Source organism: Coturnix japonica, chromosome 2 (assembly GCF_001577835.2).
Source record: "Coturnix japonica isolate 7356 chromosome 2, Coturnix japonica 2.1, whole genome shotgun sequence".
NCBI classification, from domain to species: domain Eukaryota; kingdom Metazoa; phylum Chordata; class Aves; order Galliformes; family Phasianidae; genus Coturnix; species Coturnix japonica.
This window is the reverse complement of record NC_029517.1, coordinates 63819950-63847485: the sequence shown is the minus strand read 5'-3', so window position 1 is coordinate 63847485 and position 27536 is coordinate 63819950. Positions and strand designations below refer to the sequence as shown.

Here is a 27536-nt window from a genome sequence, read left to right as displayed (position 1 = left end):
GTTGTGCATCATTAAAGGCTACAAAAGCAAAGAGGGAACATTCTTTTTGGGTCAGGAGGAAAGCAGTCCTTAGCGGTTGCTAATCTATTTATCTTCCAGTCATACTCAGAGTGTGACTTTGTGTGCTGAATCTCTTGTAATTAATTGCCTTGAATATGCCTCTCTGCAGCAAGATTCATTGTTCTGTTTTCCCCAAGAGGAAGGCTCAGATTTTTAGCTTTAGGACTTCCCTGTAAAATGAGTAGAGAGACATGGCTAAATTCCCATGTATTGTTTTGTTGAAACATTGTTAGTTATGGCTTCCATTACAAGAGTGTCAGTGCACTGTGATCTAGACAGAAATTGGTGCATCCGGTGGGAAGCAGCCAGTACCATTCTGAGGAGAATACATGAGTTTTGGGAGTCAGGTTTTGATCCCTGTTGATAGAGTTCCCAGAGCTTTGCAGAATTATTAGGATGCTGTTTCATTTCTTGCTTTCTCAGACTAAGACTATTTTTTATTCTTCTTTTCTCTTTTTTTTTCCTCCTCCCTCCCCCCTTCAACTTCTTCCTGCCAGGTTCCTTTTACTATTCCCCAAGCAATGCTCAAAACATCTACATGTTAAGCCAAGTTAGATGAAGGTGAACTAAAAGCTCCTCGCCTTGGGTGAAGATCTAGAGGGACAAGACTGAACACACTGCCAAGAACCTACGTAACTTATGTCTTCAAAAGGGCCTCCAGTTCAACCTTACTTATGTATGTGAGCCCTTCTCCTTGATGCCTTCCCTTCCCTTGAACAGAAGTGAATGTGTTTTTAAATAGTGAAGCATTTCTGTAGCTTCCTTTCAAGTCCCCAAGGTATTCTTGGCCGTGGGAACTTCTCTGTATAGCTCCTATGGAATTGGGAACTTGGAGCATAGCCATGACACTTCCATGTAAGCAAACATATGTTCTATACAGAACTTTTCACTGATGTTGGTAACCTGGGTGGAATAGCTGATTTTTATTCTACAGATTTACTACTTTTGTGAATGGAAACCTACACTAAATTTTCTTCCCTGAGAGCTGAAAATGGAGTTGCTTTTAAGTTTCAACTGAATTTGAGACATCTTTAGATCCAGATGCTGTTCTTCCTGCTCTTCCTTCAATCTGTGGCCTGTTCAAGTTAACTATACGCTGAGGACCTCTAGGAACAGGAGCTATGAAGAATTATTTTTTTTCCTTCTTGCCTATCAGCAGGTAGGTCTGCCCCATTTGGGACTATTTTGGGACTCTGTAGTCTGGAATGGCTATTTCTTATTCTTTCTTACACCGGTGTTGGAAGGCTCATTGAGAAAGTTCAAATGGCTCCTCCTATATTTACTTGTATAGTTTCTAAAATTGTCCATTGTGCTGAAGCTGAGAAACCAGCCACGGAGATGGGCACTGCTGAAGGCAGAGGGCCTGCCTAGTGGCCTGCTTACCCTGCCCTTGGCCAGTGTTTGCCACAGGCTATGTAGATAAGCAAGCAGGGATTGCTCCCAAGAAATAAAACTATGGAGTTCTTGGCCTTCCTCCTGGAAGTGTAATCTGACAACCACAGTTCAGACAAGAAACTCTCAGCACTGATAATTCACAGTTTGACTCGCAAGTGCTACATCTCCAAGAAGGTGGTGGTATCTTGTCTTTGTGGCTTTCTTCTTGTTGTTTTCTTTGTTTGTTTGTTGCTTTTTGGAGAGCGGTCACTTATTTGTCATTTTCTGGAAGACCCCGCAAAGATGATTCAGAAACAAAGACAGGATGGAAAACTGCAGTGAATGCATAAGGCAGAAGTTTGACAAAGACTTTTCAATAGCATTGAAAATGTTTTATGAAGATTTTGTTCAAAGTGTCAGAAGTTCTCATCCCTGTTAGTTATGAGGGCAAAGTAAAAGCACAGTGAAGTGTGCAGGATCACATGATTACTGCTTTAAAATGGCTGCTTTTCCCTCCTCTCCGCAAATTCAATTTCAGTAACAACAACAAAAAAGTAAAGGTAGATAAGGAAAGAAAACTAGAATAAGTTAGAAGTTGGTCTTGGACTGAGATTAAATATGATAAATTTTGTCTAAGGGAGATCTTGTAGATAGCAATTGAGAAAAAGATAAGAGTATTTTAAGACTGAGTTGAGGATCTGCTCTGTTTTACTTCTCCAAACCCAATAAGAGCTGTGTGGACAGAACAGCTTCTGTATACATAAGAGAGATCTTAACAGTGTTAAGATTTCAGTGCAAAATATGAATTCCCATATTCTTCCATAATGTCCTGAGTTTCTAAAGATCTAGTTGTTTTAATAGGAAAGGTACAGTTACAATAGTCTACCCTGCCAAATGCTTTTATCTGTATTTAGATATATTCCATTCCCAGTCCACCCAGAAGAGGACATACTGCCCTCTTCTTGTCCTTGCTTTCTTATGGCACGAGAATGCCTACAAAATACATATTATTTGTAAATTACCTGTGATATGGTTTTTTTTTGTAAGTAAACATCATTGAGGATGGCACATCTTTGGTTGAATCATCTGGTGTTGGCCCTTGGGCTCTGTCCTCTCATGATTTCTGAGCTGTTCTGTGTGACCTTGAGCATGAGTTATTAAGTCAGACTTTTTGAAGAACTCTACGTTTCTAAGTAGAAACAAGTAACTGTCTCCCTGTGGACTTGCATTTCTTTACATTCTGCCAATCTTCTTGTTTGTTTTTGTTGACCAGTTCTGGTGCTGGTCATGAATTGCCCATATTCTACTAGCAGTTTTGTGTCCAGTGCTGTAGTAATATGCAAAAAGAATCCACTTCAGCTTTCTGTCTTTCATTGCTTCCAAATGTATAAATAAATAAATAAAACAGACTTGGACAAAAGTGGTAAAGTTCCAGAAAAGGTTTTGCTGTTGATAGAAAAAGGACAGAGAGAAAGGAAATGCACATTATGATGTTTCTCACAAGCCAGAGCTTTTCAGACTTGTTTGGTTCCTCTTAAGGTTCAGAAAGTTTGTCCATGCCTGTGGTCAGATGCCTGTTGTGCTGTGTCCATGTAGCTGTTCTGAGGACGTTTCTGCCAGCAGAATAATGTCACACTCAACCCTTTTTAGAGGTACTGGACTAAGTACAAAATGGATCTATTTTCCTCTTGTACTCTGGCTTGCTTTGGTGATGGAAAATGTTGGTGCATGGAAATGCTGAGACAGACTGTCAAAAACAATAATTGTGTGAGATAGTGAAAAACATTTTCAAGGTATTGTGAAGAGCTGGGGGGAGCTTTCTGGGAAAGGAACTGGAGCTAGCCAAAGAGAAGTCTGGACTATTAAATGAATTAGCCTGTCATGAGGTTTTTGAAAGCAAGGATGGAGCTGTATTACATGTTGGCTTTGTGGCAAATGAGAGCTGGCGGGAACCTGCTCATCTGCATGTAGTTTGGGGATGAATTAAAGTCTTAAAGCCCATGGGTATTTTTTGAAAAATGGCATTTTGAAAGAGGCAAATTGGCTGCTAGGAGTCACAATCATGGCAGAGCCAAAATAAGCTTCATATTTCTTAACCCCTACATCACTGTGAACTCCAGATTTTCCCTGAAGATGTGCAAATGCATGAGGACTGAGCGCTTTGAGCTGCCAGGTTTTAATGAGATGAGGAAAAGGAAAATGCATTACAGCTGTTTATTATGTAAATACAGATTTGAAAAAGATGGAGTTATTCAGACTTGATAATGTTCATAAGGAAAGGAAAGAGGCAGCTATAGAATAAGGAGAAGAGCGAGGGATGTGAGTAAACTGAGGATTCAAACTATGACTTCAGTGGTTGGCACGAATCAGCAGAATAAATAAAGTACTGAGCTGGTAGGGGGCTGGGGAGAAGTGTCAAGAGTAGCATAAACAGGTCTAGAGCCAGCATGCTGTGCATTGTGTTAGTAGGCATCAAATGGAACTTGTGGGAAAGATAGCAGCAAAAGAAACTAAGGTTGGAATGAAGGCCACGGAATGATTTGCTATGCTCCAGTCACTTTTGTTCTGCTAAGTACAGTACTAAGAGAGAAATAAGCTTTGTTTTTTCTTATTAGAAAAGATGCAAATTAGATACAGTTGTGATTTATGTGATTCTGTGTATGTGGGAAGCTGGCATCAAGGCCTGAGAAACTAGCAAATTAAAGAGGCCTGAAGAGAAATAAAATGGGATCCCAAGGGATTGTTTATTCTCTCGCTATAAAAAAAGGTCATTAAGAAAGATGTGCCTGTTAAAATTAGGTAAGTATAATTTCCAGCAGCTCATAGCCACAAGTGCTCATGAGCTACCCTATGTATGTGTGAATGGGAGTTTTGGAGCCTAATTACCTTAGGATCTTGGGTATGGGGAAAATGCAGTATGGTACCAGCTCCAGATAGGTGAAACAAGATGAGTGTCAGACTTCCAGCACACCTGTGATCCTGCTGCAAATGGTTAGATTGCAAGTGGTTTTACTTCTTGTTGGTAAGAGCTACTTTGAACTTCTCTAAGAGTGGTGAAGGATGTTAAGTATATTGCTGGACACAGTGCTGATGAGAAAGCCAGGGAAGAATGTGATGCGCTGCCTTTCAGGGTTTCCTGTATCCATATGGTTTATTCCCCATTAAAACTGATGGACACTGCTTTTTATAATGCTGTGTTTCCATCTTTGTACAGATTTATCAGGGAATGCATAGTTCCATCTACAGAAGGAACGCTGCTGTTCAGATTAACTCCTTCTAGGCATGAAAAGCCCATGCAGAGCAGGTAACAGAATGAAATAACTGCACTCTAGCATCCTCTGTTTAAAAATAAATAAACTCATTCATTTTTGTTTATACCACAGGACATAATGTAAAGGTTGCCTGATATCTATCCACTTTCAGGGTTCCTAAAACTGCTTGTGAAAGTTTCTCTATCATATAGAATCTTACTGTTGAAAAGATCAAACTTCACCATCCTAGAGTAATACTAGGTTTATTGATTTAAACAATAACAAAAAGCTTAGAAGTGCAGCTAAGATTATTGAAATGTTAGAGGCCATCTTGCATCACTCCTGAGCCAGGCTAACTCATATGCTTGTCAGTGCTGCTGGTTCAGGGTTGCTTATCCCTTCTGGGCACCTGGCCAGCCTAACTTACAAAGCTGCGATTGCCATGATTGCTAGGAATAGTTACACTTCTTGCCTCAGATTTCTCATGCCTTGTTTCTTTCCTTCTTCAAGAAAGTCTTAGCATTCTCATGTCAGTTCTGAGGAGATCCTTATTTCTCCCTCAGGATTTCCCATAGAGGAGCAGACAGAGGCTCTGCAGGTCTTCCAAATGCAGTCTTTCCTTGGAGAGCAGCAAGCATGTGCCTCCCTTTCTTGGGATCAAGTCTCTTCTGTACCACTTAAGAAAGCTTGGTCTCGCTGCTAGGAGGTAGGAAAAACAGATGCAAAAGATCTTTGATCTGATATTCTTGCAAGGGGACTGCCTCTCTCTTTGTGCATTCATGATGTTCTTATCCTCATTGCCCTTGCAGTTTCAGTTTGTGATGAGGCAGTAGTCTGAGAGAGAAAATCCAAAGTTTATCTTGCTTGTGCCTTACACTATTATGCACTGTGTCCTCAGTGATAACGTGTTTCTGGGGAATGTGCCATCGGTTCTTGCCATTAGCACTGAAGCTCTTTCCAGGGTACAGTTGCTCTTCACTGATACAAATGGTGAGGAGCACCAGGGCTGTATGAGGCAGGGAAGTAATAGTGATGTGTTGGATTATGGCAGACTTCTGACCAGAATCTTTCCATCAGGGCATTTCCTGTGTTCAGACCAACTACTCAGGGGGTACAAAACACTGCTGAGGATTTCTGAAGCCAACCAACTAAAGTCAGAGATTCTGCATGTGTCTTTCTAGATACTAGCAAAATTACATTTATCCTTAGCTGACAGAGTCTTCTGAAGACAGAGAAGCCTACTTTGAAATTGAAGGTGCATGGCTTGGAAGCACACCCACACCCGCTGCCAGGCAGTGAGAGAGTGAGCAAGCATCACTTCCATGATGTATTTCCTTCTCTGACCCTGAGGTCCTCTGGGAATGTAGTTGTTCTTATCTGTGTTCCACATGATATCATGATGTGGAATACCAATAGCAAACATTACAAAACCACGACACTTAGGAGAATTGGAATCAAAACCTGACTTTGCCTTTTGGACATATTGATGTATTTAGTTTGTTTCTTGAATGTAACTTCACATTGGCATAAAGGAACACTTTTTTTTGTAAACACTCAAAAATGAAAGAGTAACTTTAATTTCCTTAGGCAATGTAATGCTGATTTTACAGCTGCTTCTGTGGATGTCACAGTTCAACTACTGAGATCACAAAGCTGTTTGCAGACCCCTGTTTTGACATCACTCATCATCAGGCCTACAAAGCAAGCAAAAAAAATGTTGGTGGGCAGTGTTGCTTCCATTTGCTTTCTTATTTTGACCCTTTGACTCAAGGGGTCATCTTCTTTAGAAGCTCCTAGCTTTGCTCTGTTGTTAACCTTACTTAAAATAAGAAAAAATCCTTGTTCGGGACTTAGCAGATTTCCAGCTTTCATTGCCCGTGCTCTTTCTATGCATAAAGCTCAGCAGCAGGGGTTGTGAGAAGAAAGGGAACATTTCTCTACCTTTTGACGTTTGATCACAGTGTGCTTCTATGACACAGTTGTCCTCTGATGCAATAGACTGTATGCGAGCTAGCACCAAAAGGAAGCTGTTACTTACTTTCACATTTTTATATGATGAAGTACGTGTGTGGTTTATGTATGTATGTGTTTTATTCCTAACTTAGCAGGTTTTCCAGTTTTTGTGTTTAAAATAGGACTGTTTGACAAAGATCCCAGTCCAGCCTGACAAGATTAGTGAATTTCACATACATAACGTTTTATGTATGCGGAGCATTGTCTGCATTTTGCATAATTGCTGCTGGCAGTAGGCAGTTGGTGCAGCATGTGATTGGGGTGATGTCGAGGGGTTCAGTATGAGTGTCTGCTCCCACTAAGACACGAGGTACTATGAACTTATTGAAAATTAATTCATTAGGGAGAGGCAGGGAAGCCAAGCAAGACGTTGGATAGTGTTAATATTCTGGGTTTTGTCTGGTAATTAGAACATTTTGGTGGAGAGAGAATTAGAACCATTTGGTGGAATTTGTTTCAGAAAAGAAGATCACAAAATCAGAGAGTGGTCTGGGCTAGATGGGACCTCAAGGATCGTGAATCTCCAATCCTCCCCCCTGCCATAGTCAGGGCCACCAACATTTAATTCTAGACTAGGACTCCCTGGGTCCCCATCCAGTCTGGCCTTGAACACCATGGGGCATCCACAGCCTCTCTGGTCATCCTGTTCTAGCACCTCAGCACTCTCTTTGTAAGGAACTCCCACCTGATGTCTAACCTAAATCTTCCCTCCTTCAACTTAAAACCATCTGTGTTTGTCCTGCTATTATCTACTCTTTCAAATAATTGAGGAATATCTAGGAAATACTGTTTTATTATAGCATTATGAGTTAACTTCTCTCTGTGCAGAACAATGTGGTTTCTAGAGTATTTAGTCTAAAGTTATAGCCAGGTAATGTTGTAAAATGTGTCAAACTGGAACTAATGACTGAGACTATATGCTGTCTTCTTTGGCAGTCCATTTGGTTACGTTCAGAATGACTGGATTGCTCTTCTGCTTGATGGGCTTGATTCTGGGGAGAAAAACGCAGTTTTAAGCTACTGAGTCTAAAGCAAATCTTTGGGCACTATATAAAAGGCATGTATATTTGTTTTCTTTAGCAATCCTATTTATTCTTGAAGAAACAATTAAGACTATGCTTTTTACCAGAGTCAAGGATGATCCCTGTCTTGCCCTAAACACATGTCATTTTTTGCTCATTTCTGTTCTAGGGGATTTGGTACAATCTTAATAGAAGATGTTGGGCTTTAAAAAGACTAAAGCATGTAAAAGCCTGATGATCTTGCAGCCCTAGACATAGTGATTGTGCATGATATTGGATTGCTGGAAAATTAATGCATTTTATTCCTTCCACAGAATCACAGAACAGTTGAGCTTGGAAGAGGCAGCCGGAAGATACCTGGTCTAAGCCTCTGCTCAAGCAGGGCCGCTGAGGGCTGGTTGTCCAAGACTGTGTCCAGGAGGCTTCTGAAGATCTCATGCCTTTCCAAGAGACCTGTGTCAGTGCTCAGCCATCCTTGCACTGAAAATGTTTCCTGATGTTCAGATGGACTATCCTGAATTTTTGTGCCCACAGCATCTTGCCCTGGCACTGGACCGCTGAGAGTAGCCTCTTTGTCATCTTTATATCCTTCCTTCTAGTATTTACTGTGTTGATGAGTTCACCAGCTCAAGCCTTCTCCTTTCTGTGTATATCCTTTATATTTATATCCTATAAGATATCCTTTCTGATATCTTCAAGCAGATATCAGGGTAGTTGAAGTCTCCAATGAGGACCAGGTCCTGCGAATGTGAGGCTTGTAGTTCACATGAGTTCGGGCATATGTACTGATAAGGTACCCTACACTGATGTACTGAAGAGGTATATGTACACCTCCTGTTTATCTCCTCTAATACTGAGGGTGATGTGAATGAGGATTTAGGGGAGAGAAAATGCTATTCCTTTAGCTATTCCTTTATTTCTCCATGTAGCTGCTTTAAGTACTTTACTTATCTTCTGTGTCTATGTGGTGGTTTCCAGTTTCCCTCATTTCTTGTTCCCTGTGCAGGAGTGATGAGTAGGACCAAAAACACTCAGTCTCTATTGCTATATTTTGCACTGCATTTCAGAATCACACATCCAACTGTTCTTCATCCTGGGAGCGAGTGCTTCACAATATATTTTTATATATATAATTTTTTCCTTGTGTTTAGAAAGGCTGGTGCATGGCAACCCACCAGTTGTGTTCCTCAAGGGCAGGGAAAAAAATGAAAATGGAAAGCAAAGATCTGTAACTGAAGTATTCAGTTAGAAAAATGCGGGGCTGTACAGAACAGGACTACAACGTGGTGGTCTTGTGCCATATCACAGTTCTCATCCTGATGCTCACATTTTTGTTGGAAAGGGAAATATACTTCTGTGCCATCTTCAGCATAACTGTGCCCTCAAGATGCATGATTTAAGGTTGCCAACTCAGCCTCTGATATAGCACTGTAAGACTGCCTGAGTGTTGACAGCTGCTGGCAGTTCCTTAGCATGGAAAATCATAAGGATAACTGTAAATGAGCTGAGAGGTACCTCTTCCCTCCTACTCACACTTGTCACAACTCAGAAGAACATGAAGTACCTCTTCTTCAACCAGCAAATTGAGGTAGGTCATTGACCCCATTTTACTGAAGGTCTCTCCCATCCTCTCATCCATAAATGCTGTCTACTGCCATATAATTTAGCTCTAGTTTACAGTCCAATTCTGCCCACTGTTTGGGTAAAGCATGATGAGTTTGCATCAGTAAAAAGGAAGGCAATTATAGCTCCAGTATTATGTGTGTTTCAATTAATTTCAAGCGAGCATAGCTTTAAGAAATGGATCCCACCTAACAAAGTGGTTTAATTCCCTCGAGCCTTGTTTTCAGAACAAGCTTCTAAAGTACAGAGAAAAGTACCCTTTAGCAATGACAGCAATACAGTGAAGGACTCACTGAAGGAAACTGTTCTAAATGCTGTCTGGGCAAATTTAGAACTTGAAACAAGGGAAAGACATCAAGGTGAGTTCAGCTCTTCAGCTTACCCCAAAATACTTTTTGTATGTTGTACGTTAACTTACTCACACGGAGCAAAAATGTTGCTGTGCTTTCTATTTCTGCTCAAAGTAACACAAGAGAAGAGTATGCATGTGGCTTTCAATCAGTTCCAAGTACATTCCTCAACCTCTGGCTTATCTAGTCCTGTTTCCTGACAGGACAAAAGTAGTGTTATGAACTCCAGTGCAATGCAACATTTTGTGAGGGGGGCTTACTCCTGCTCAATTGCCAATACTTAACCGTTTGCTGTTTGCTCAAGTGCTTGTGGCCATACCTATGTCAGAAGGAGAAATAGACTATCATAGAGAGATTCCTCCACTGTACTACCATAGATCCTCTTCTACAGCAACTGTTCTTCAACAACTTCATGATGCTCTTAAGTTCTCCGCAGAAGTTGTTTAAGCATCAGTACTAGAATCAGCGTAGAAAAGTGGTCTTAATGTAAAACTGCTTCTGGGAGGTTTTGACTCTAAATGAGGTGCCTTTGAAGAAACATTGGCTTCAGCAGCTCTTCTCACCCTTCACCTGGGCCCGGTCAACTCCCAGTTGCTGCAGCTGCCTTCGAGCAGCAGGAAGCTAAACCTGATTTATCTATGCAGTAACACAAGTATCTGCAATGAATCAGGCTAGACAAAGACCTGACTTCTGTGAAGGAGACTTGAAAATACTCATTTTTAAAAGCTCTAAGTCACTTATGACTTCTCATGCCTTATTGCTTGCTATTAGAATGTCATAGTTGTCTTGGCTTTGCTTTGTTTCAAAAGACTAAATGCTCCATAACGCTGTACCACTCAGATACACACTCTTCAGTTTTCTGAGGCAGAGAATTTCTATTTATTTGGGAACAGATGAAAGTAAAGTTCTGTTACCTAGTAGGTATTTGATGGAAGAAACAAAGCATTATGTTTTGTCACATTTCCTTGCCGACGTAACTTAAATTATCATTATTTTTTCCCTGCAGTCTTAGGGAACAGTAAGAAATAATAAGAGAAGACTCTAGAAGATTCACATACCTACACTATTTGAGATGGCTCCTGTGGACAGGGATTGATGGCAGCAATTCAGATTTGAAGGGAGGCTGTAAAAAAGAGCAAAGTATGTTCTACTTCAACTCTTGAAGCCTGCCTCATTGGATGGGCCTCACGTGCGGGGTGAGTTTTTTTAATTCATTTCTTCTGCATATTCACCCTAGAGCCAAAGAAATCATAAACCCTACATTGTTTACTCTCTCTGCACAACCTCTTCAGTATAACTACTTGTGCCTTTATTGTTTTGCAGAACGCTTCTGACCTTGAATGAAAAAAGTTCTGACCCTCCACAGGTAAGTTTTGCATATCAGTAACTACTGGGCACCAAAGGTACTTCCTGACCTATCTGGGACTGTACAGCATTTTCATACAGAAAAAAACTATCTGTGTAGTGGAATGTACATTTATGATTGAAAGCATAAAAGAAGCCAGTTACTGTGTACAGAAATTGGTCTGAACTAAGGATTTTTTTCCAATTTATTTGCAACTGACTGCAACTTGTAGGCACGCATAGCAACAGCCTGGCTAACTGTAACAGCACAAAATGAAGCAGTATTCAACTGGTTGATCTCCACTTGGTGTTATTCCTCCTACCTATCTCTAGATCCAGTCTGCTGTTTCAGTGTAATCCTTCTGTATGTAAGGACAGCATAAATGAGTCTCAAGCCAAAATTCAACCTATGCCCAAGTGCCTCTTCCAAGGTGCCAGAAAAGGGCTGTCCTGAAGTGTTATCCACCTCTTCTCAGAATAAATGTTGGTACAGTTTACCACAACTGGTTGATTTTCAGCTTTTCCTTGGAGGAAACAACTAGGAGCTTATATATGTTTGACAGAGTAAAGCATGAATGTTGAAGGTGCTAATTTTCAAGATCTAAGCAGTACTTCCTTTAAAATCAGAACTGCCTTTGAAAAAGACAACTGTATGAGAACAACGTTTAAAATGTGTTAAGAAATATTAGTTTTATTTAACCAGTTTTCACAGCTGAATATTTATTCTATAAAAACTTTACAGATTGTACAGTTTATATATAGTTCAAACTACTAGAACAAAAAAGTAGGTCCCACAGATGCAAAAATACTGTACCAATCCAAGGTAAAGGCAGATTTACACACTGTACAGCTCTCCACTGGGAAGGGGAGGTGGGTCAGTTCCAAGTAAAAACTTCAAAACTGTACAAAAATAAGGTTTGATTTCTATCCCATTCTTCATAATACATTCAATAAGATTGCAAGCACAGATACCCAAATTATAATAGATATCTGCAGTCAGGAATCAATAACCACTCCTGAAAGGAATGCAAAATAGGTCTATTTACACAGGGCACTCTTTTACACCATACTGTATATAGTGTATATTTAAAATAATAAAAAAAAAAAAGCATAGACAAAGAACATTAAACATCTAATATAAGGTAGTTTTTTTTTTAAGGTTTTTTTTTTTTTTTTTTTTTTACTTAATAGTGTGCCAAAAGAATTTTAACTTATTAAATAATATATTCTAAGTGAACCTAAAATTTATGAACATAAAATGCATTTTTGGTGTAATACATCAATTAAACCAGCAAATAGGAAAAAAAAAAAAACACAACCCAAACAACTGTATATAAAGTAGTATTCTCACCCAGCAACAGAAGCACTTATGTAGTTATTTAAAAAAAAAAAAAGGCTATTTGAAAACCCACTAAAACTAACTTATAACTTAGGATATCCATACATAGATATTCAGTGATTCACTAATACTGCAAAACAAGCTTTTTTTGTCTTTTTTTTTCCCTTACCCCTCCGCATTCCCCTTGCTATCCCCCTCATTGCCTTTCCCCAAGAGACAGTGGTTTCTTCACGTTATCTGGGTAAGAATTAAACACGTTCCTGCTCTCCTTCCTGACACACCTCTATATCACTCCTCTGAAAAGGGCAGAGTGCTTCCTTAGCATGAATCCTGAGCACACTCTTTTGGGCAATATTTTTGATTTAAACTTTAAGGTGTACATCTGAAAAATGTTAGGATGTTCCATTGAGGTATGTCAACCTTCTTCTGAGACAGTGCCTTATGTCTTAGCTGACTTGTTGGACAGTGAAAGTAAGGGCTGGCTAATACCCGTTTCAATTCTGTATTATAATGATAAAAGAAAAGCATTATTCCAAACTTCCCTGCCACACAAAAAAATAATGCAACACCATTTCACTTTTTAATCCATTCTGTTTTATACAGTACTAGCCAACGATGACCAAAACTAGAGCCTTTAAGGAGATGGGAAGTAGTGCACTCTATCATTGTTTACCTTGTGTGTGCATGTGTCTACGTACACAACCTCACACATTATATTTTGTATATATAAAAGTTATATGTACACACACACTTTATGCATGTGCATATATATGTACACACACAAAACAATCAGGGAGAAAGGAGTTTTGTTCAAATTTAAGTGATACAGTACTTTCATACCCCTTGACAATAAAATGGGGGGGGAGGGAAGGGTAGGGAGGAGGGATATACTACTGTTCCCAAGCTGAGCCAGGGGAGAGTTTATATAGGTTTTAAAATGGGCATATTTTATTTGCCCTGATGTCCAAGAAGTACAATTCCAGTGTCAATGGGCACCTCATCAGAACTCATCGATTTTTCTTTGCAGATATTTTAACATCGAGTCCATCCCCTGTGCTGAGCCCCAGATTTTCTTCAAAACTTCACACTCCTTTTCATTTGCCTGTTCCAAGTCCACCTTCATAATATTACGTACTAGAGCTTTGGATTCTTCAAGTACCTACACCAGAAAAAGAAGAGTTTGTTCAGTTTTGAGCAACTTGTGCATTAAGTTTTATATAAACGGATCCCGATGTCATTCATGAATTTAAGCTTTTCATGTACTACGCGTGTATGACTTTATAGTGATAATGAGAGAAAAATAACTTAATTGAAAGTTAACTGTAATACTGTTATCCAGAACTGCTCCAGTAACCAGGTAGACATCCTAATTTAAGCAATATTTAGAACAGATTGAAAAAAATAAAATAAAAATCATCAAAAGTTGGCATTTTCACAATCCACAATTTTCATGCACAGAACAGTTGCTTTGTATTGTATCTCTTACTCTGAGGAAGCAGGGGATTGTGGCAGTTGCAGCCATCATACAGAATGACCAGAAGCGCATGAAGACACAAATGCCACAAGCATCACCAGTAAAAACTGAAAGCTTACCCTATTGTCAAAAACTGTGTTTTTGCTACACAAATATTTTTGAGTCATCAATTTCCTTGATAATTTAAATTACAACACAAGATACATTTAGGGCAACTGCTTACACTGTTGATTAGAAAAAGTTGGACTTCTTTACTGTATCATTTATACTTAAGAAATATACTTTGTTTTTAACTTAAGAGTGCAGTGATCTTAACCACAACATATTACAGCATGTGATCAAACAAACAAACAAAAAAATCAGATATAAACTCCTTAAGAAACCCAGAACAACAACAAAGAAACTAAGAAAACACATTTACAGTCATTACTATACTGGAGTGTGATCCTTGTCTTCTTTTAAGAGATGGAGGGTATAATGATGTAGTCTAGCAATACATCAATTTTTATTTATTTCCTTATGATAAGTTGTTTATAGTTAAATTAAGGACACTTACAACTGAATTACATGTCACCAGTTCCTTAATTCGAACCATTACTTCTTGTGTGAACGTTCCTGGCCAAAACACTTGAGAGACCAGTCCTTTGGCACAAGCTTCTTGCGCAGTCAACTTCCTTCCACTGAACAACATTTCATTGGCCTGAAGGGATAGAAAGTTACTTCTGGTATGAAATGTAATGAGACAGAACTCATTAAAGGAAAAATGCTCAAAAGAAAAGAGAAAATGCCTACGCTATTTGAAAAAGTTTGACTAAGGCTCTTCCAACTTCAGTTATTAAGGAGTTGCCTACAGATGAGCTGGTCAGTGGTGCTGACTGCACAGCTTCAGTAGTTGCAGAATAGAAATCTGTGGTTAAGTGTGGAATGTGTAGATGGCTTTTGTCATTTCCTATTAATGAGCGTTCATAAGCTTCAGCTCTTGGAGCACTGCAGCCATGATTAACTGTACTTATGGTAATAGGTTACAATGCCTAACAGATCTGTAATGAACCCATCACCTTGCTTTCCATGATAACAATGCTTGCAGCAACTAAATCTTTCCTAAAAATAAAAATAATTTAAAAAAAACTAAAAGCCTACATTTATCTGTAAATTATAAAAATAAGCCAGTTCTGGTAGTAGACCTCCTTTGAAATGCTTATCTCGTATGGAAAGCAGAGTTAAAAAAAATAAAAATAACAGCAGACCGCTTAATACTGAACACTCCAAAACCTAAATATATGCGGTTTATTTTGAGCCTGTCTCAAATGTCTTCAGCACTATAGCATTTCATTTGTGATACATTTAAAATAGCTGGCTTATCTTTTGGAGTTCCATCTCCAAAACCCATCGAAGCAAGTGAATTGGATATTAGCTGAATTCCGTTCAAAGAAAATTAACATTGAACTGATTAATTCTTTCCAAAGCTGCCAGAAGAGCCTTTTTTTGGAAGGAATTAAACAAACAACCCCACAACAACAAACACAGCAAAAAACAAAACAAACAAACAAACAAAAACTAAACAGAATCCAGAATCTTAGGAAGACCTTATGCATTGAAAAAAAAAACATTAATAAAGGTACAGAAGAACAATACATTTTATACAACAGTCTCTGTAAAGTTCTTTGATTTCCAATCACACACTTGACTATTTAATAGCTTCCCTGTTAAACATGACCCTACATGTTTATGTATCTCTTAACGAAGTTTCTTATACAGACAGTTTTTGTATTTGTATTTGCCTTGACACCTGCACAGAAATAGCCAGTGAACATTAAAAGCTCAGAGAAATTGTCAATCTTGAAAAAAAAAAAAAAAAAAAATCAGCTTTACTGCTCTTTAATGACTAATTACATTCAAAATATGACAAAGCCATCACTGGACACTTGGAACATGAGGCTGTTTGGTTGCTGACCCCCAGCTCAGTAGGCTTGTGAAAAGGAATGCCTCCTAGGATCTTTGACATATATGTTATATATCCCTGTGAAAGGTTCCAGCAAGCTTAACTATGCAAGATTTATCATTGTAATTCTACCTTCTAATTTTCTAGATCACACACAAACTATACTCTAAACCCAAAAATCAGTGACATACACAATTTTGACTGAAAAATAGGAAATGGAGGAAAAAAATATTTGGAAATTGGATTTGAATTTTGAAAGATACTTAGCACTGATTTTAAACAAAATGTGAATCTACTGGGAGTTGGGAAATTTAACACCTTAAGTAAGTCAGCTAATCAGCAGTTACATATTCTTCACATAGGTCTTAAGTGATGAGGTTAAAAAAATGAAGGTTAGAAAACATTATTATTATTTTCAAAGACGCTGTTCTCCTGAATGTGAAGACAACAAGCACTAGCAGTGCAATCATCTTATTTCTGCAAGCTCTATCACAGCATTAACAAAAGCTCACGTGAAATACATATTCTTAACAGTGATCTCAGCTGACAGATTTTGAAGGGGAGTCTTTAGATTTACATTCATTGTATGCTGGAGACCCACTGTCAAGTTTTATTCATCTGACTGCATCTTGTATCTGCTCTGATATTTAACATACTTGTTGCTTGCTTTCTAACAAATAGAAACAGCCACAGAAATGAAGATGATAAAAATACTTCATTAACACCACGTTCTCATGATCAACTCTCGTATTCATTGACTCAGTTTCATACTTATCCTTTCACTGAGAAATTGCCATACTGCACTGAGACATCTGCTGATCTCTGTTTCCCTCTGTCAAAACAAAGTCCATCAAGGCACTACCACACAAGTCTAGATGCCATGGAACACCTCAACTCTCCCATGCGCTGCTGTCAAGAGGCAGCTGCTCTCTATAGTGCTAAAGACCGTGACTAGTGCAGACTACAGACACTAAGAAATATGAATCCCCCATGCCTGACACAAAAGCTTAAGACATAGTGCTAGTATGCTAGAGACTGGTTGAAAAAAAGCCAGTGAGTGGAACTTGGTCACACAGCTTCTGTGCTTTATGGCCAGAACCATAAAAGAAACAGAGCAAGAATTCCACAGCAGACACAATAACAGGGCTTCCCAAACAGACTTCACAACCTCTATTACAGATTTGCTTTCAGAACTAAAAAGCAGGGCTTAAGCTTCCTTCAAAATTTCTTGGTATTCCCAATATGGAATCAGTATTGAATTCTAAGGTCTGGACTTCAAATTTCCTGCAGTAATGAGCTTCACACCAACCGCATTCTAGGAAAAAATTCTACATGACCGACTGCTCAGCAGCCAAGACTGACCCATTTAGCAAAGGTATTTCCAACAATCTTGTTCTAGATGGGTTTTTCTTTTTAACTAGGTGCTGCTGATAAAAGGAATGCAATGAAACCAGTCTACAAGAGCTAAGTGCGGGACTGGCTTGGTATCTGCTTCAATACATCTGTAAAAAAATTTTAAAGCACACAGAGATCCCCCTTCTTTTGTATGACTTTTTTCCCCTGCATGTTTGTCATCTCCTGCTTGTTGCCTCTTGTTTCTGCTGACTTCTCTGCAAAGTATGCTGATTTTGTGAAATTTCTAACATGACTTCTGAATGTATTTCACAAAACCCACTGATTAAGGACCAACTTCATCTTCCACAGCATTTATACTGCTGTACTGCAAAGAGTCAACGATAGAATGAAAGCAGAAGCTTGGGCTTTCCCTTGGAAAATGCATTTAGCTACGGAATAATACGGAATTATTAGCACTAGGAGCTTCGTGTTTAAATCTTTAGGTTTAAGGATGAGAGCATTCACAAAGGCACATGAAGGAGTACACCAGGGAAGAGCTTGTGTTTTTATGAAAATTCTGAAGAAACAAAAAGTAACAACCACAAGACTCACTCTAAAGGACGAAGATGGATGGAATGGATGGATGAATGGATGAATGAATGGATTGATGGCCAAATAAAAAGGGAAAGGAACAATCAGTAGGTTGTAACATGCTAATATATTAAATACACTCATAACTATTAACCTGTTTCAATTACCTTTTCTGTTCTCTTCTACTGACTAAATCCAGACATCACGCAAATAATTAGTTATGAGATCTGTTTGAACTGGTGCTCTTAACATACCAAAAAATCTGTATTTTAAAAACAGTAAATGCCTATGGGGGAAAACTGGATTTTATAATAAACAGTAACTTAGGAAAAAAACACAGAGCTACGAGTGCTTGTTTCACACTGTAACTATTCAGTTTTGATTGGAATGGGATGTAGGTCCAAGTTTCCAAGGAATGCAGCATAAAAAAAGTAAACAGCACAAAATAACGTAGGTAAGAACAGTTTAAGTAATATTTTCTTACATTCAGTTCTTTCATCTGATTGGAAAACAAGGAAGAAGAGAAAAATAATGTGGCTTATAGCTTCAGCAGCAATGCAAAGCATTATCAGTTACCTCAAGCCAGTAAAACTGCATATACAATACACAAAGCTAAAATTAAGAAGAGAAAAAAAGATTTGCAAGGGTGACTTGGACCAAGTATTTCCTGCATAACACACTCATTTAACACCAGGAGAGATCCATAATGTAAGGAAGTTCAGCACAACTTCTTGAGAATGAGTGCATGAAAGCTCATTTACCTATTTTGCATATTAGCTTAAGACTGCTGATAGCTGGCGATACAGGGATCTGATACATAAGCACAGACCAGTGTACTCTTTACACTTGCTGATGCTGTGCTGAAAGCAAGACACCAGTGGCTGGTCTTCTGAAGACCTCAGCTGGGCGTACGTATCCAGGTACACATCTCCCCCTGCTGCCACCATAAGGGTTAAGGGTGCGCATGATGTGGGATTAGGTCCCACACTTGCTATTTGGTGCCTTCAGGTGTAAGATAAGTTGTAACAGCAGAAAACCTATAAATACTGGTTTCTCATGAAAAGTTTTCAAGAGAGAAAGAAAATAAAGACAGCAAAGCTTAAAAGATTGTGAAGTCACTGGATAAAGTTTCACAACTGTGTTGTGAAGCTGTCATCCCCTGCCCTGCAAGCTACTTACAGAAGCCAGGCCCATTATCCGGGGGAATGTAAGGGATGAACATCCATCTGGACTTTGTCCAAAAGTAGTGTATGGTGTCTGAAACCAAGCCTTCTCATTAGCCCAAACCACGTCACACAGAGGCAATATAGATGCTCCAAGTCCAATGGCTGGGCCATTTACTGCTACAATGATAGGCTTCTTAAACTGAATAAAAGTATTCACAAAATTCCTGAAGAAAAACAAGAACATGCACTCATGTATTAAAAGCAAAATATACCAGGCCCTTGAGATCTCAGTAATAATTAATCTCTATAGCAACGTCACTTTCAAAACCAACCTGATAACCTACTGTGAGGTAACTAGCTTTGCCAATGAGGACAGAGCAGCAGATATTGTCTGCCTAGACTTCAGTAAGTCTTTCATCACCATCTCCCACAAAACCCTCACAGGGAAGCTGATGAAGTATGAGTATGGTGAGGTGGATTGAAAACTGGCTGAATGGTTGGGCCCAGAGGGTGGTGATCAGTGGTACGAAGTCTAGTTGGAGGCCAGTTTCCTGCACTGCATCCCAAGGCTAGGTACTCAGTCCAGTCACGATTAAATTCATTTGTGACCTAGGTGGGTTAGCGTATTCTTAGAAAGCTTACTGACCATTAAAAAGCTGGCTACGGTATTGTTCTGCCACACGGAGACCTCTACAGACTGGAGAAACATCTAACAGGAACCTCATGAAGTTAAAAAGGAGTGCAAAGTCCAGCATGGGAGCAACAGCCCCATGCACCAATTCATGCAGGAGGCCAATGAAAGCAGCCTGGCAGAAAAAAAAGACTTGGTCCCAGTGGACACCACTTTGGACATTTGCCTTGTGGCAAAGGTGGCTAATGATAATTATGGGGAGTGTCATAAACAGGTTGAGTGAAACGAGTGCTTTTCCCTTAGCACTAGGAAAAACACACCCAAAATACTGAGTCCAGTTCTGGGTTCCTCAATACAAGGGAGATGGGGTGTAACTGGACAGTGTTCAGTGGTGGGCCACAAAGCTGATTAACAGACCGGAGCATATCTTCTATGAGGAAAGGTTGGGACCGTTCAGCCTGGAGAACAGAAAGGTCAGAGTGTGGGAAGGATCTTGTCAATGTATACAAAAACCTGAAGGGAGGCTGCACAAAAGATGGAGCTAAGCTCTTTCCAGTGGTGCTCAGTAACAAGAGGCAATGAGCACAAACTTCAAAACCCTGTCGTGACTTGGTCCTAGGCACCCTACTGAGTGGACCAGATGAACCCTGAGGTCCCCTTCCAACCTCAGCCACTCTGTGATCCTGAGAAAATCTGATATTGCTCCCAGTCCAACAAGGCAGATTTACAGGACAGATGTGGGTTTAATGACACTGACATGGAAGCATTTGTGTTAAAATATTGTGACTCATACAGCCACTCTCTCTTAGATGATGGGATGATATACACTTGTGTATTCTCATACTGATCAACACAAAAAGACCATTGTTCCAGTTCCAATAAAAGTATGGATGTTTATGATTTCCCTTCTCTCAAACAAAAGATATATTAAAAATGCATACATAAAAGTTGGGGGGTAGGGAGAGAGAATTCCAAACTCAAAAGTAAGATGCTGATATTTCTTAGTTACTCATAGAATGGCTTGGGTTGGAAGGGACCTCAAGGGTCATCAAGCTCCAACCCCCATGGCACAGGCAGGGCTGGTCAACCTCCACATTTAATACTAGACCAGGCTGCCCTGGGCACCATTCAACCTGGCCTTGAACATCCCCAGGGACAGGGCATACACAACCACTCTGGGCAGCCTGTTCCAGCACCTCACCGCTCTCTCTACAAAGAGCTTCCCTCTGACATACAACATAAATCTTCCCTCCTTCAACTTAAAACCATTTCCCCTTGTCCTGCCTTTTTCCATATTTGTAAAGAGTTGACTCCTCTCCTGTTTGTAGTCTCCCTTTAGGTACTGGAAGGCTGCAATGAGGTCACCCTGCAGACTTCTGCTCTCCAAGCTGAAAAAGCCCAGCTCCCTCAAATAGTTAATAGGTCTGACACATAAGGATAAAGTTGTCCATATTTAGTGCGGGTACATGATTATTAATTCTGAGGTGAGCATATAGGAATTAGCACCTGTGAAACAGTCTTTTGCTCTGAATGACAGGTGGCTTTTCAATTCAGTTTTAGATACTGAACGTGGGATTCCTATTAAAAAGGTCTTCACTCATAAATTTAAAGTTTAGACATGTACAGCATGATAGCAACTGAACATAGGTCTCTGAAAGAGTATAGTTATTCTGGAAGTATGCAGAAGTTATTGCAAGATCTCGGGCCTTAAAAAAGCATTCAGAGGATAAGCTGCTTCCCTGTACATGGGCACAGAAGAACCACACACTATTCCATAAACATTCTTCTAGTTCATAGTAGTGTATATGTGTATAAATTATCATTACTGTAATTTTCTTCTTCCTTTTCTGTCTAAGTAAATAGTTTTTAATCTTCCTAAAATTCCAACATTTTTTCCCTCCTGCCAATTTTCTCCCCAACCCACAGAGACATCGTGGAATGAGCAAAAGGCAGCATGGCGTTCATCTGCTTGCTGGGTTAAAACACAACAGGTAACTAGTATTAACTAATTCACTACTATTTTATTTCTAAAATATCCATAATTCTACTGCTCTTTATCAACTACACTGTTAATTGTTCAGTCACAATCATCAACACAATCATCTTGTGTTTCTGTGTTCAGTTAGTGATCCTGAAAGCATGTGGTTGTTGAAGTCTTTTAGAATTGGCTTCAACTGAATAAATATTATCATAATGCCAGCTTCCGCAGTTAAATTTTAATAATATAAATAGGTATGCATAAAATAAGAACCCAAACAGAAATGGACAGGGAGTATAAAAGTGCTGTGTGCATATCACATAACAGGTGAATATCTGAAGTACTCTTGAATTAGAAGCCACGGAAATAGAAAAGATAAAGCAAGTCAGACTAGATAAGGAAAAATACCTGCTCAGATTACTGAAGATATGTTTACATACCTAATAGCTTCTGCCATCTTAGTGCTTTCCTTTTTTCTATCATCCGTTAAGCGTCGTATAAAATAAATAAAATCAAGACCGCAGCAGAAAATGCTACCAACTGCGCTGAACAGCACAAGTTTACTGTCGTCAGCAGCTGCTGTGTTCAGTGCACTTTGGACTTCCTTCATTACCTGGAGGAAAAAAATAGATAAATAAATTGATTAGAATACTTTTATTACAGCATTAAGTGTGCTGTTCTTCCCCCTTAGTCATGAAAGATCTCAGTCTTTGAGATCCTTCATTTTTCCTTACGAACCAAAAGTTATCATTTATAAAGTTTGTTATTCAAATGTAAGGAAGTTTAAAAACAAATAAACAGCAAAACAACCCAAAGCCCCACCAGTATTAGCTTTGTGTTTCTAAACGGAATTAGAGTGAGATAATGAAATTGTTAAGAAAAGATACATTAGATGTTATCTCCAACTACAGAATTAATTCAGCATTTCTGTAATTTGGACAGCAGATGGCACATGCAACCAGTCCAGAGGAAAAGAACCTTTATTCAGGCTAAAGTTTGTTTTCAGTTGCTCTTCACTGATCTCCACATAACAGAAGTTCCGATGTTGTCTTCAACATCAAAAGTTCAGGTAATAATAAGTTAATACCCTCAACTGAATTATGCTACAAGTCAGTTGGATGTATAGTAACTTGCAAGCAAAGCCCCAGATCTCATGTAGTGTGTTTGTGCCTGAATAAAAGGTAGAAATAAGGCCAAGAGCGTTATAATTCCTTTTGCACCCTCACCACCTCTTCCCCCTGCCCCCCTCCAAAATTAGAACTGTTCTGACCTCTGGATTTAGTGAATTATTTTCAGATGATTTTGTTGATAGCAAGATGTGCGTGAATCCATCTTGTTTCCTGACAACAATGTCTCTGTACCGGTATGCACTCTCTGTTTGTCTCACACTGAAACGCAGCCTTTTATCAAAAGGTTGATCTCTACGGTCATCAATAAACCTCCGCTTGCTGGCTGTCACTCCTGTCACAGAAGTCTGCATGTTGGTTGTACCATTGGCTGCTAATGCTTCCATAAACGTAGATGTACCTAGAAAATAGTTTAAGTAGTAACATCCTATTAATTACATTGTATTAGTTCAACGGTCTCATAATCCCTACAGCATGAAAACACGCTATGCATACAGTTGTGAACATATAATTAATATTGAACTTCTTCCCAGGGAAGTTGGTGAAATGTTACAGAAACATACACTGCACACTGAGCAATAATACAAATGAATTTTACATTTGTGAGAAAAAGAGCAAAGCAAACCAGCAATATTTGTTCTTAGGGAGTAGGGAAAGGTTTATTTGTCCCTAATGTCAATGCACTTCAGTAGGTTTATGAAGTATAATAAGTAAATAGAATCAGGAGAGATAGTAATACCCTGCTTTTTCTTTTTTCAACATCTTTACATGGTCTGACAGCATCACAATTGCAAAGAGGAAGCAGATGCCTTTCAATTTCAAACAACAAGAAGTTAATAAATGGAAGAAAAATGACACAGCAAGCCAAATAAATACCTTGATCGACGAGATCATAGAAACCATAATAGTCTTTAAAGGAAAGCAGAAATGAAGAAATACAGGCTATATTGCTTTGGGAAAGAAACAAGACCCATACAGTGATGGATATTTTAATGGATTCATAGACAATGAGATATTTCTCAAGTCTAAACAATTCTGCTATTAAAACTGGCAAACTGAGTATTATGTCTTTCTGGTCTTGTTCCCAGTAATTTAAATAGACAGTATTTGAAGGAATGCAAGTAAACAGGCCATTCGTCATAGCACAGAAGGGATAGGTTTTTCTGTACTCCACATTAGGGTGCATAATATCAAATAATTAGCATTCACAAGAGAAAATAAGAACATCTTGGCTTTATTATACCCATCTATATGTTAAAATCTCAATGTAAAATTCATCAGATTAATGTAATGGAATGTGCAAGGTGAAAGGCAACAGTGGGATTAAGATGTTGGAAAAAATGCTGCAGGCCATGACACAGAAGGTTTGAAAGCCTTCTGCTGAAAACCGAGATATTAGTCTGTGTCAAAATCTACTAGATAGCCTCAGTCCTTATCTCACTGATATTTCTGGACATCATCAACATGTTGTCTTTAAAAAGCAGAATTTAAACACAAATAGGCAATTAAACATCACTGCTGGATCTTGTTTCATTCTTCAAAAAACTTGCTGAAGAAGCCATATTTTTCAAGTTTGGATAACAAATGAAGCTGTAATTGTTTATTTACAAAACACAATTGTTGGTGTAATGAAGGCGTTATATAGACTCACCCAAATAATTTATATTCCCACATTTCAAATTTATTTAAGTGTTGCTTAATTTGACCCATATGAAGTCTCATATAAAAGCTAACGAAAGCAAATCTGGGACATTAAACTTTTCCTTCTACTTGTATTACAGAAACTGCTTTCAAATAAGTGAACCTTTATATTAAACATTTGTAAATAAATACTCCTCTCATCATAAATCTGGTCTTATTAAAAACACAGAATCGTGAAGGTTGGAAAAGACCACTAAGTTCATCTAGTCCACCTACCAACCCATTCCCCACCATGCCTACTAATCACATCCCTCCCTACATATTTATTGCACACCTCCATGGAAGGTGACTCCACCCCCCCTGTGGGCAGCCTATGCCACCACCTCACCACTCTGAGAAGAAATTTTGCCTAATTAAATAGGCAACTTACCTGTCAAAGGAACTATGCAATAAGGTTTTACTTTGCTATTTCCAAACTTTTGCATTGGTGTTTAAATTCTCTTATTATATGTCTTTATCTTCTTGAGAAAAAGCTAACTCAAGATTTTAATTGTTTGAAGTGAAAAGGTTTACAGAGCTGAGTTCAGCTTGTAAACAACCTCAGAGAGAATAGGTGTGAATAAAATGAAAAGGAAGATAAATATTTTACGTTGTCACAAAAGATTCACGCTTATTCCCAAGTTTTTCTACATCTCATCAAATTCCCTGTTTTCTTTTCAACAGAATAAATAAAAATTTGATGCAGACCAAATGTGAAATTGATGAGTGATGCTTTAGATACTTTTCCCTTTCCAACCATACTATACAGATTACATTCCTTTAAAAATGATTCCCATCAAGGGAAACGCACAGAAACAATACTGTTACCCCATATTTCTTTAGGAAAATAGGATGAAATTGCATCACTGTCTGCAACAGTTTGTTTTTTTTCCATAGGAAATATGAATTAAAGCAAACATGATTTCTAAACCTTGATATATTGATTTTAGTGCTTTTTGTGATGTCAAGGACAGAAAAAGTAGGGAACTGGGAGAGTGCAGGAGACAAGACTGAACTAAAAAGAACCTCACAACCCACCAACAAAAAACCTTCAGTCAGTAAACTTGCCTAAGAACTTTGAGTAGACCTTTGCTCACAACTTATACTGCTAAGGATGTACTCAAGCAACAGAAAATTTGGCAAGAGGGAACAAGATATAAACACCACACACTTTTCATGCTTTTTGAATGGGCAAGAGATGTTTTAGGTTCTTCTGTAAATTTTGTCCACACTTGTCAATAGTTAGAGTTCCAAACCACAAACAAGGGACAGCTGCAGTTCAGTGGAAAAAGGGATATTTAGCTTGTGCTGAAGTGCTGTTTCTAAAGCCGATGGGCTTTCGGTTCCCATGTAATTGTTTCAAGTGTGTTTACAAGACATGAAGGAGAATTTTTCCACTGACAGAGTTAAAAGAAGTTCAATTAGCATTTGTTACTAGCAACGCATGTCTGGTATTCTACACCTTGAAGCATAGGGGACAGTTTCTTTGACATTCAGCCCTCAAAAGCAAAGAAACAGACCAGAGATGTAAAGCAGAGCTTTGTGATAGACATAAACAGGTAAAGGTTACACAAGTGAATGCAGAGCTATGTTTATTTTTTAAACAGATCATAGTTGCAGTTGGAACACTGGCTTTGGGTGGGTTTTTTTTCCTGTTCATAAAGGAAGGCAGACACAAAGTGTGGGAGTTGAAAGAAGGACAGAACAGCAAAGGTAACATCCTCACCCTTCCTAGAGAAGACAAGAACACAAGAAGGAAAGTATGAAGGCGAGAACAATCAAAATACATGATGCCAGGAATCTCCCAGATAAACACACTGAGTTCAAAACAAGAGATCAGATCTCCTAGACAGAGGCCAGCGGAAGGCAACGAAGATGGTGAATGGCAGGGAGCCACTCCCATATGAGGAAAGGCTGAGAGACCTCAGACTGTTCAGCCTGGAGAAGATCCTCTCTAGGATCTTCTTAAAGTTTATAAATATCTCAAGTGTAGGAGTCAAGCTGATGGGGGTGGAACCATTTCTGTGACATACAACAATAGAACAAGGGATGGTGGGCAGAAATGGGAACACAGGAAGTTCCATCTGAACATGAGAAATAACATCTTTACTTTGAGGATGATGGAGCACTGGAACAGGCTGTCCAGTGAGGTTGTGGAGGCTCCTTCTATTCTGGAGATATTCAGGACCTGTCTGGACACCCTCCAAAGAACCTGCTTTAGCAGGGAATTGGACTAGACTCTTTCCAGAGATCCCTTACAAACTCTACAACCCTGTGATTTTTCATTTCCTTCATTCCTTTCAGTACAACCTTCCTCCAAATGGGTCAGTCCCAATCCAATTTCCCTTCCTTCTTCCAGAAGACATTCCACATGTCACCCTTCTGTGTGCTTTTCTCTTCGGCTAAATCTTGGAACGGGGTTCAAAACGGCACACAATATTCAAGACAGGGGACTTATAGCATTTCCAAGCCTCTTTTCTCCTCTTTGCTAAAATAATTTGTGGCTTTTAAAATATATCTATAAGTATATATAATTAGCTCTGAGTAAATGTTTTTAGAAAACTGCATAAAGAAATCCACTGACATTTCTGATGAGAAAAAAAATCTAGTCCAGAATCAATCATTATCTGGTTACAGTTTTATGTTTTGCTATAGGCAGTGTCATACAGAATTACGTTTTGTCCCCTTCTCATTACTCAGGACACATCTGCACTGCAAGTAATCTCACTTTAATAGACAATTGCTCATTTTAAGTTTAAAGTATTTTAAGTTGCGTCTACGGGGATCATAGGACCCTCACACCTTTCCTATACAATAAAACACAGCAACTACTTCTCTTAAACTACACAACAGAATTGTAAATAAGAAGCATTCTACACAGTAAACAAATGAACTAACGCCAGCAATGATTTCTTAAAGCGTTAACTGCAAATATAACATGTAATTGTAACTGATTACAACTCAAGTACAAGAGAGGGAAAAATACAATGCAAAAAGCTGGTTAAGAAAAAATAAATAAATAATGGAAGACACAGTTCATGCCAAAAAATAGGCTGAGTAACCTGGGTCTGTTGAGCCTGGGGAAAAGACGACTGAGAGGGGATCTGATACGTGTTAAGAAATATCTAAAGTGAGATGGGAGGCAAATGGATGAGGTCATATGTTCTCTCAGACCATCTTCTTGATGGTGTATAGCTACAGGACAAGGATCAACAAGATACCAACCCCAGACAGTG

General features: G+C 38.8%; 1 protein-coding gene and 1 long non-coding RNA gene across 10 annotated transcripts in view; one reads left to right on the top strand and one right to left on the bottom strand.

Moving 5' to 3' along the window:
• Positions 1-560: 560 nt before the first annotated feature.
• On the top strand, positions 561-11070 carry LOC107309585. Its single transcript, XR_001553240.2, has 4 exons — positions 561-1219; positions 8035-9308; positions 10700-10889; positions 11017-11070. It is a non-coding gene; the product is annotated as an uncharacterized LOC107309585 (long non-coding RNA).
• A 631-nt stretch (positions 11071-11701) lies between these two features.
• Positions 11702-27536, bottom strand: part of CDYL (chromodomain Y like) — a 99828-nt gene continuing 83993 nt past the window's right edge. For all 9 annotated transcript variants that reach the window (XM_015854619.1, XM_015854621.1, XM_015854622.1 and 6 more), the window contains 5 exons: positions 22764-23020; positions 21934-22106; positions 18898-19108; positions 14407-14550; positions 11702-13535 (listed from right to left, as the gene is read on the bottom strand). In XM_015854619.1, the coding sequence (XP_015710105.1) occupies positions 13377-13535; positions 14407-14550; positions 18898-19108; positions 21934-22106; positions 22764-23020 (944 nt within the window). In that variant the 3' untranslated portion in view covers positions 11702-13376. The remainder of the gene's footprint in view (positions 13536-14406; positions 14551-18897; positions 19109-21933; positions 22107-22763; positions 23021-27536) is intronic.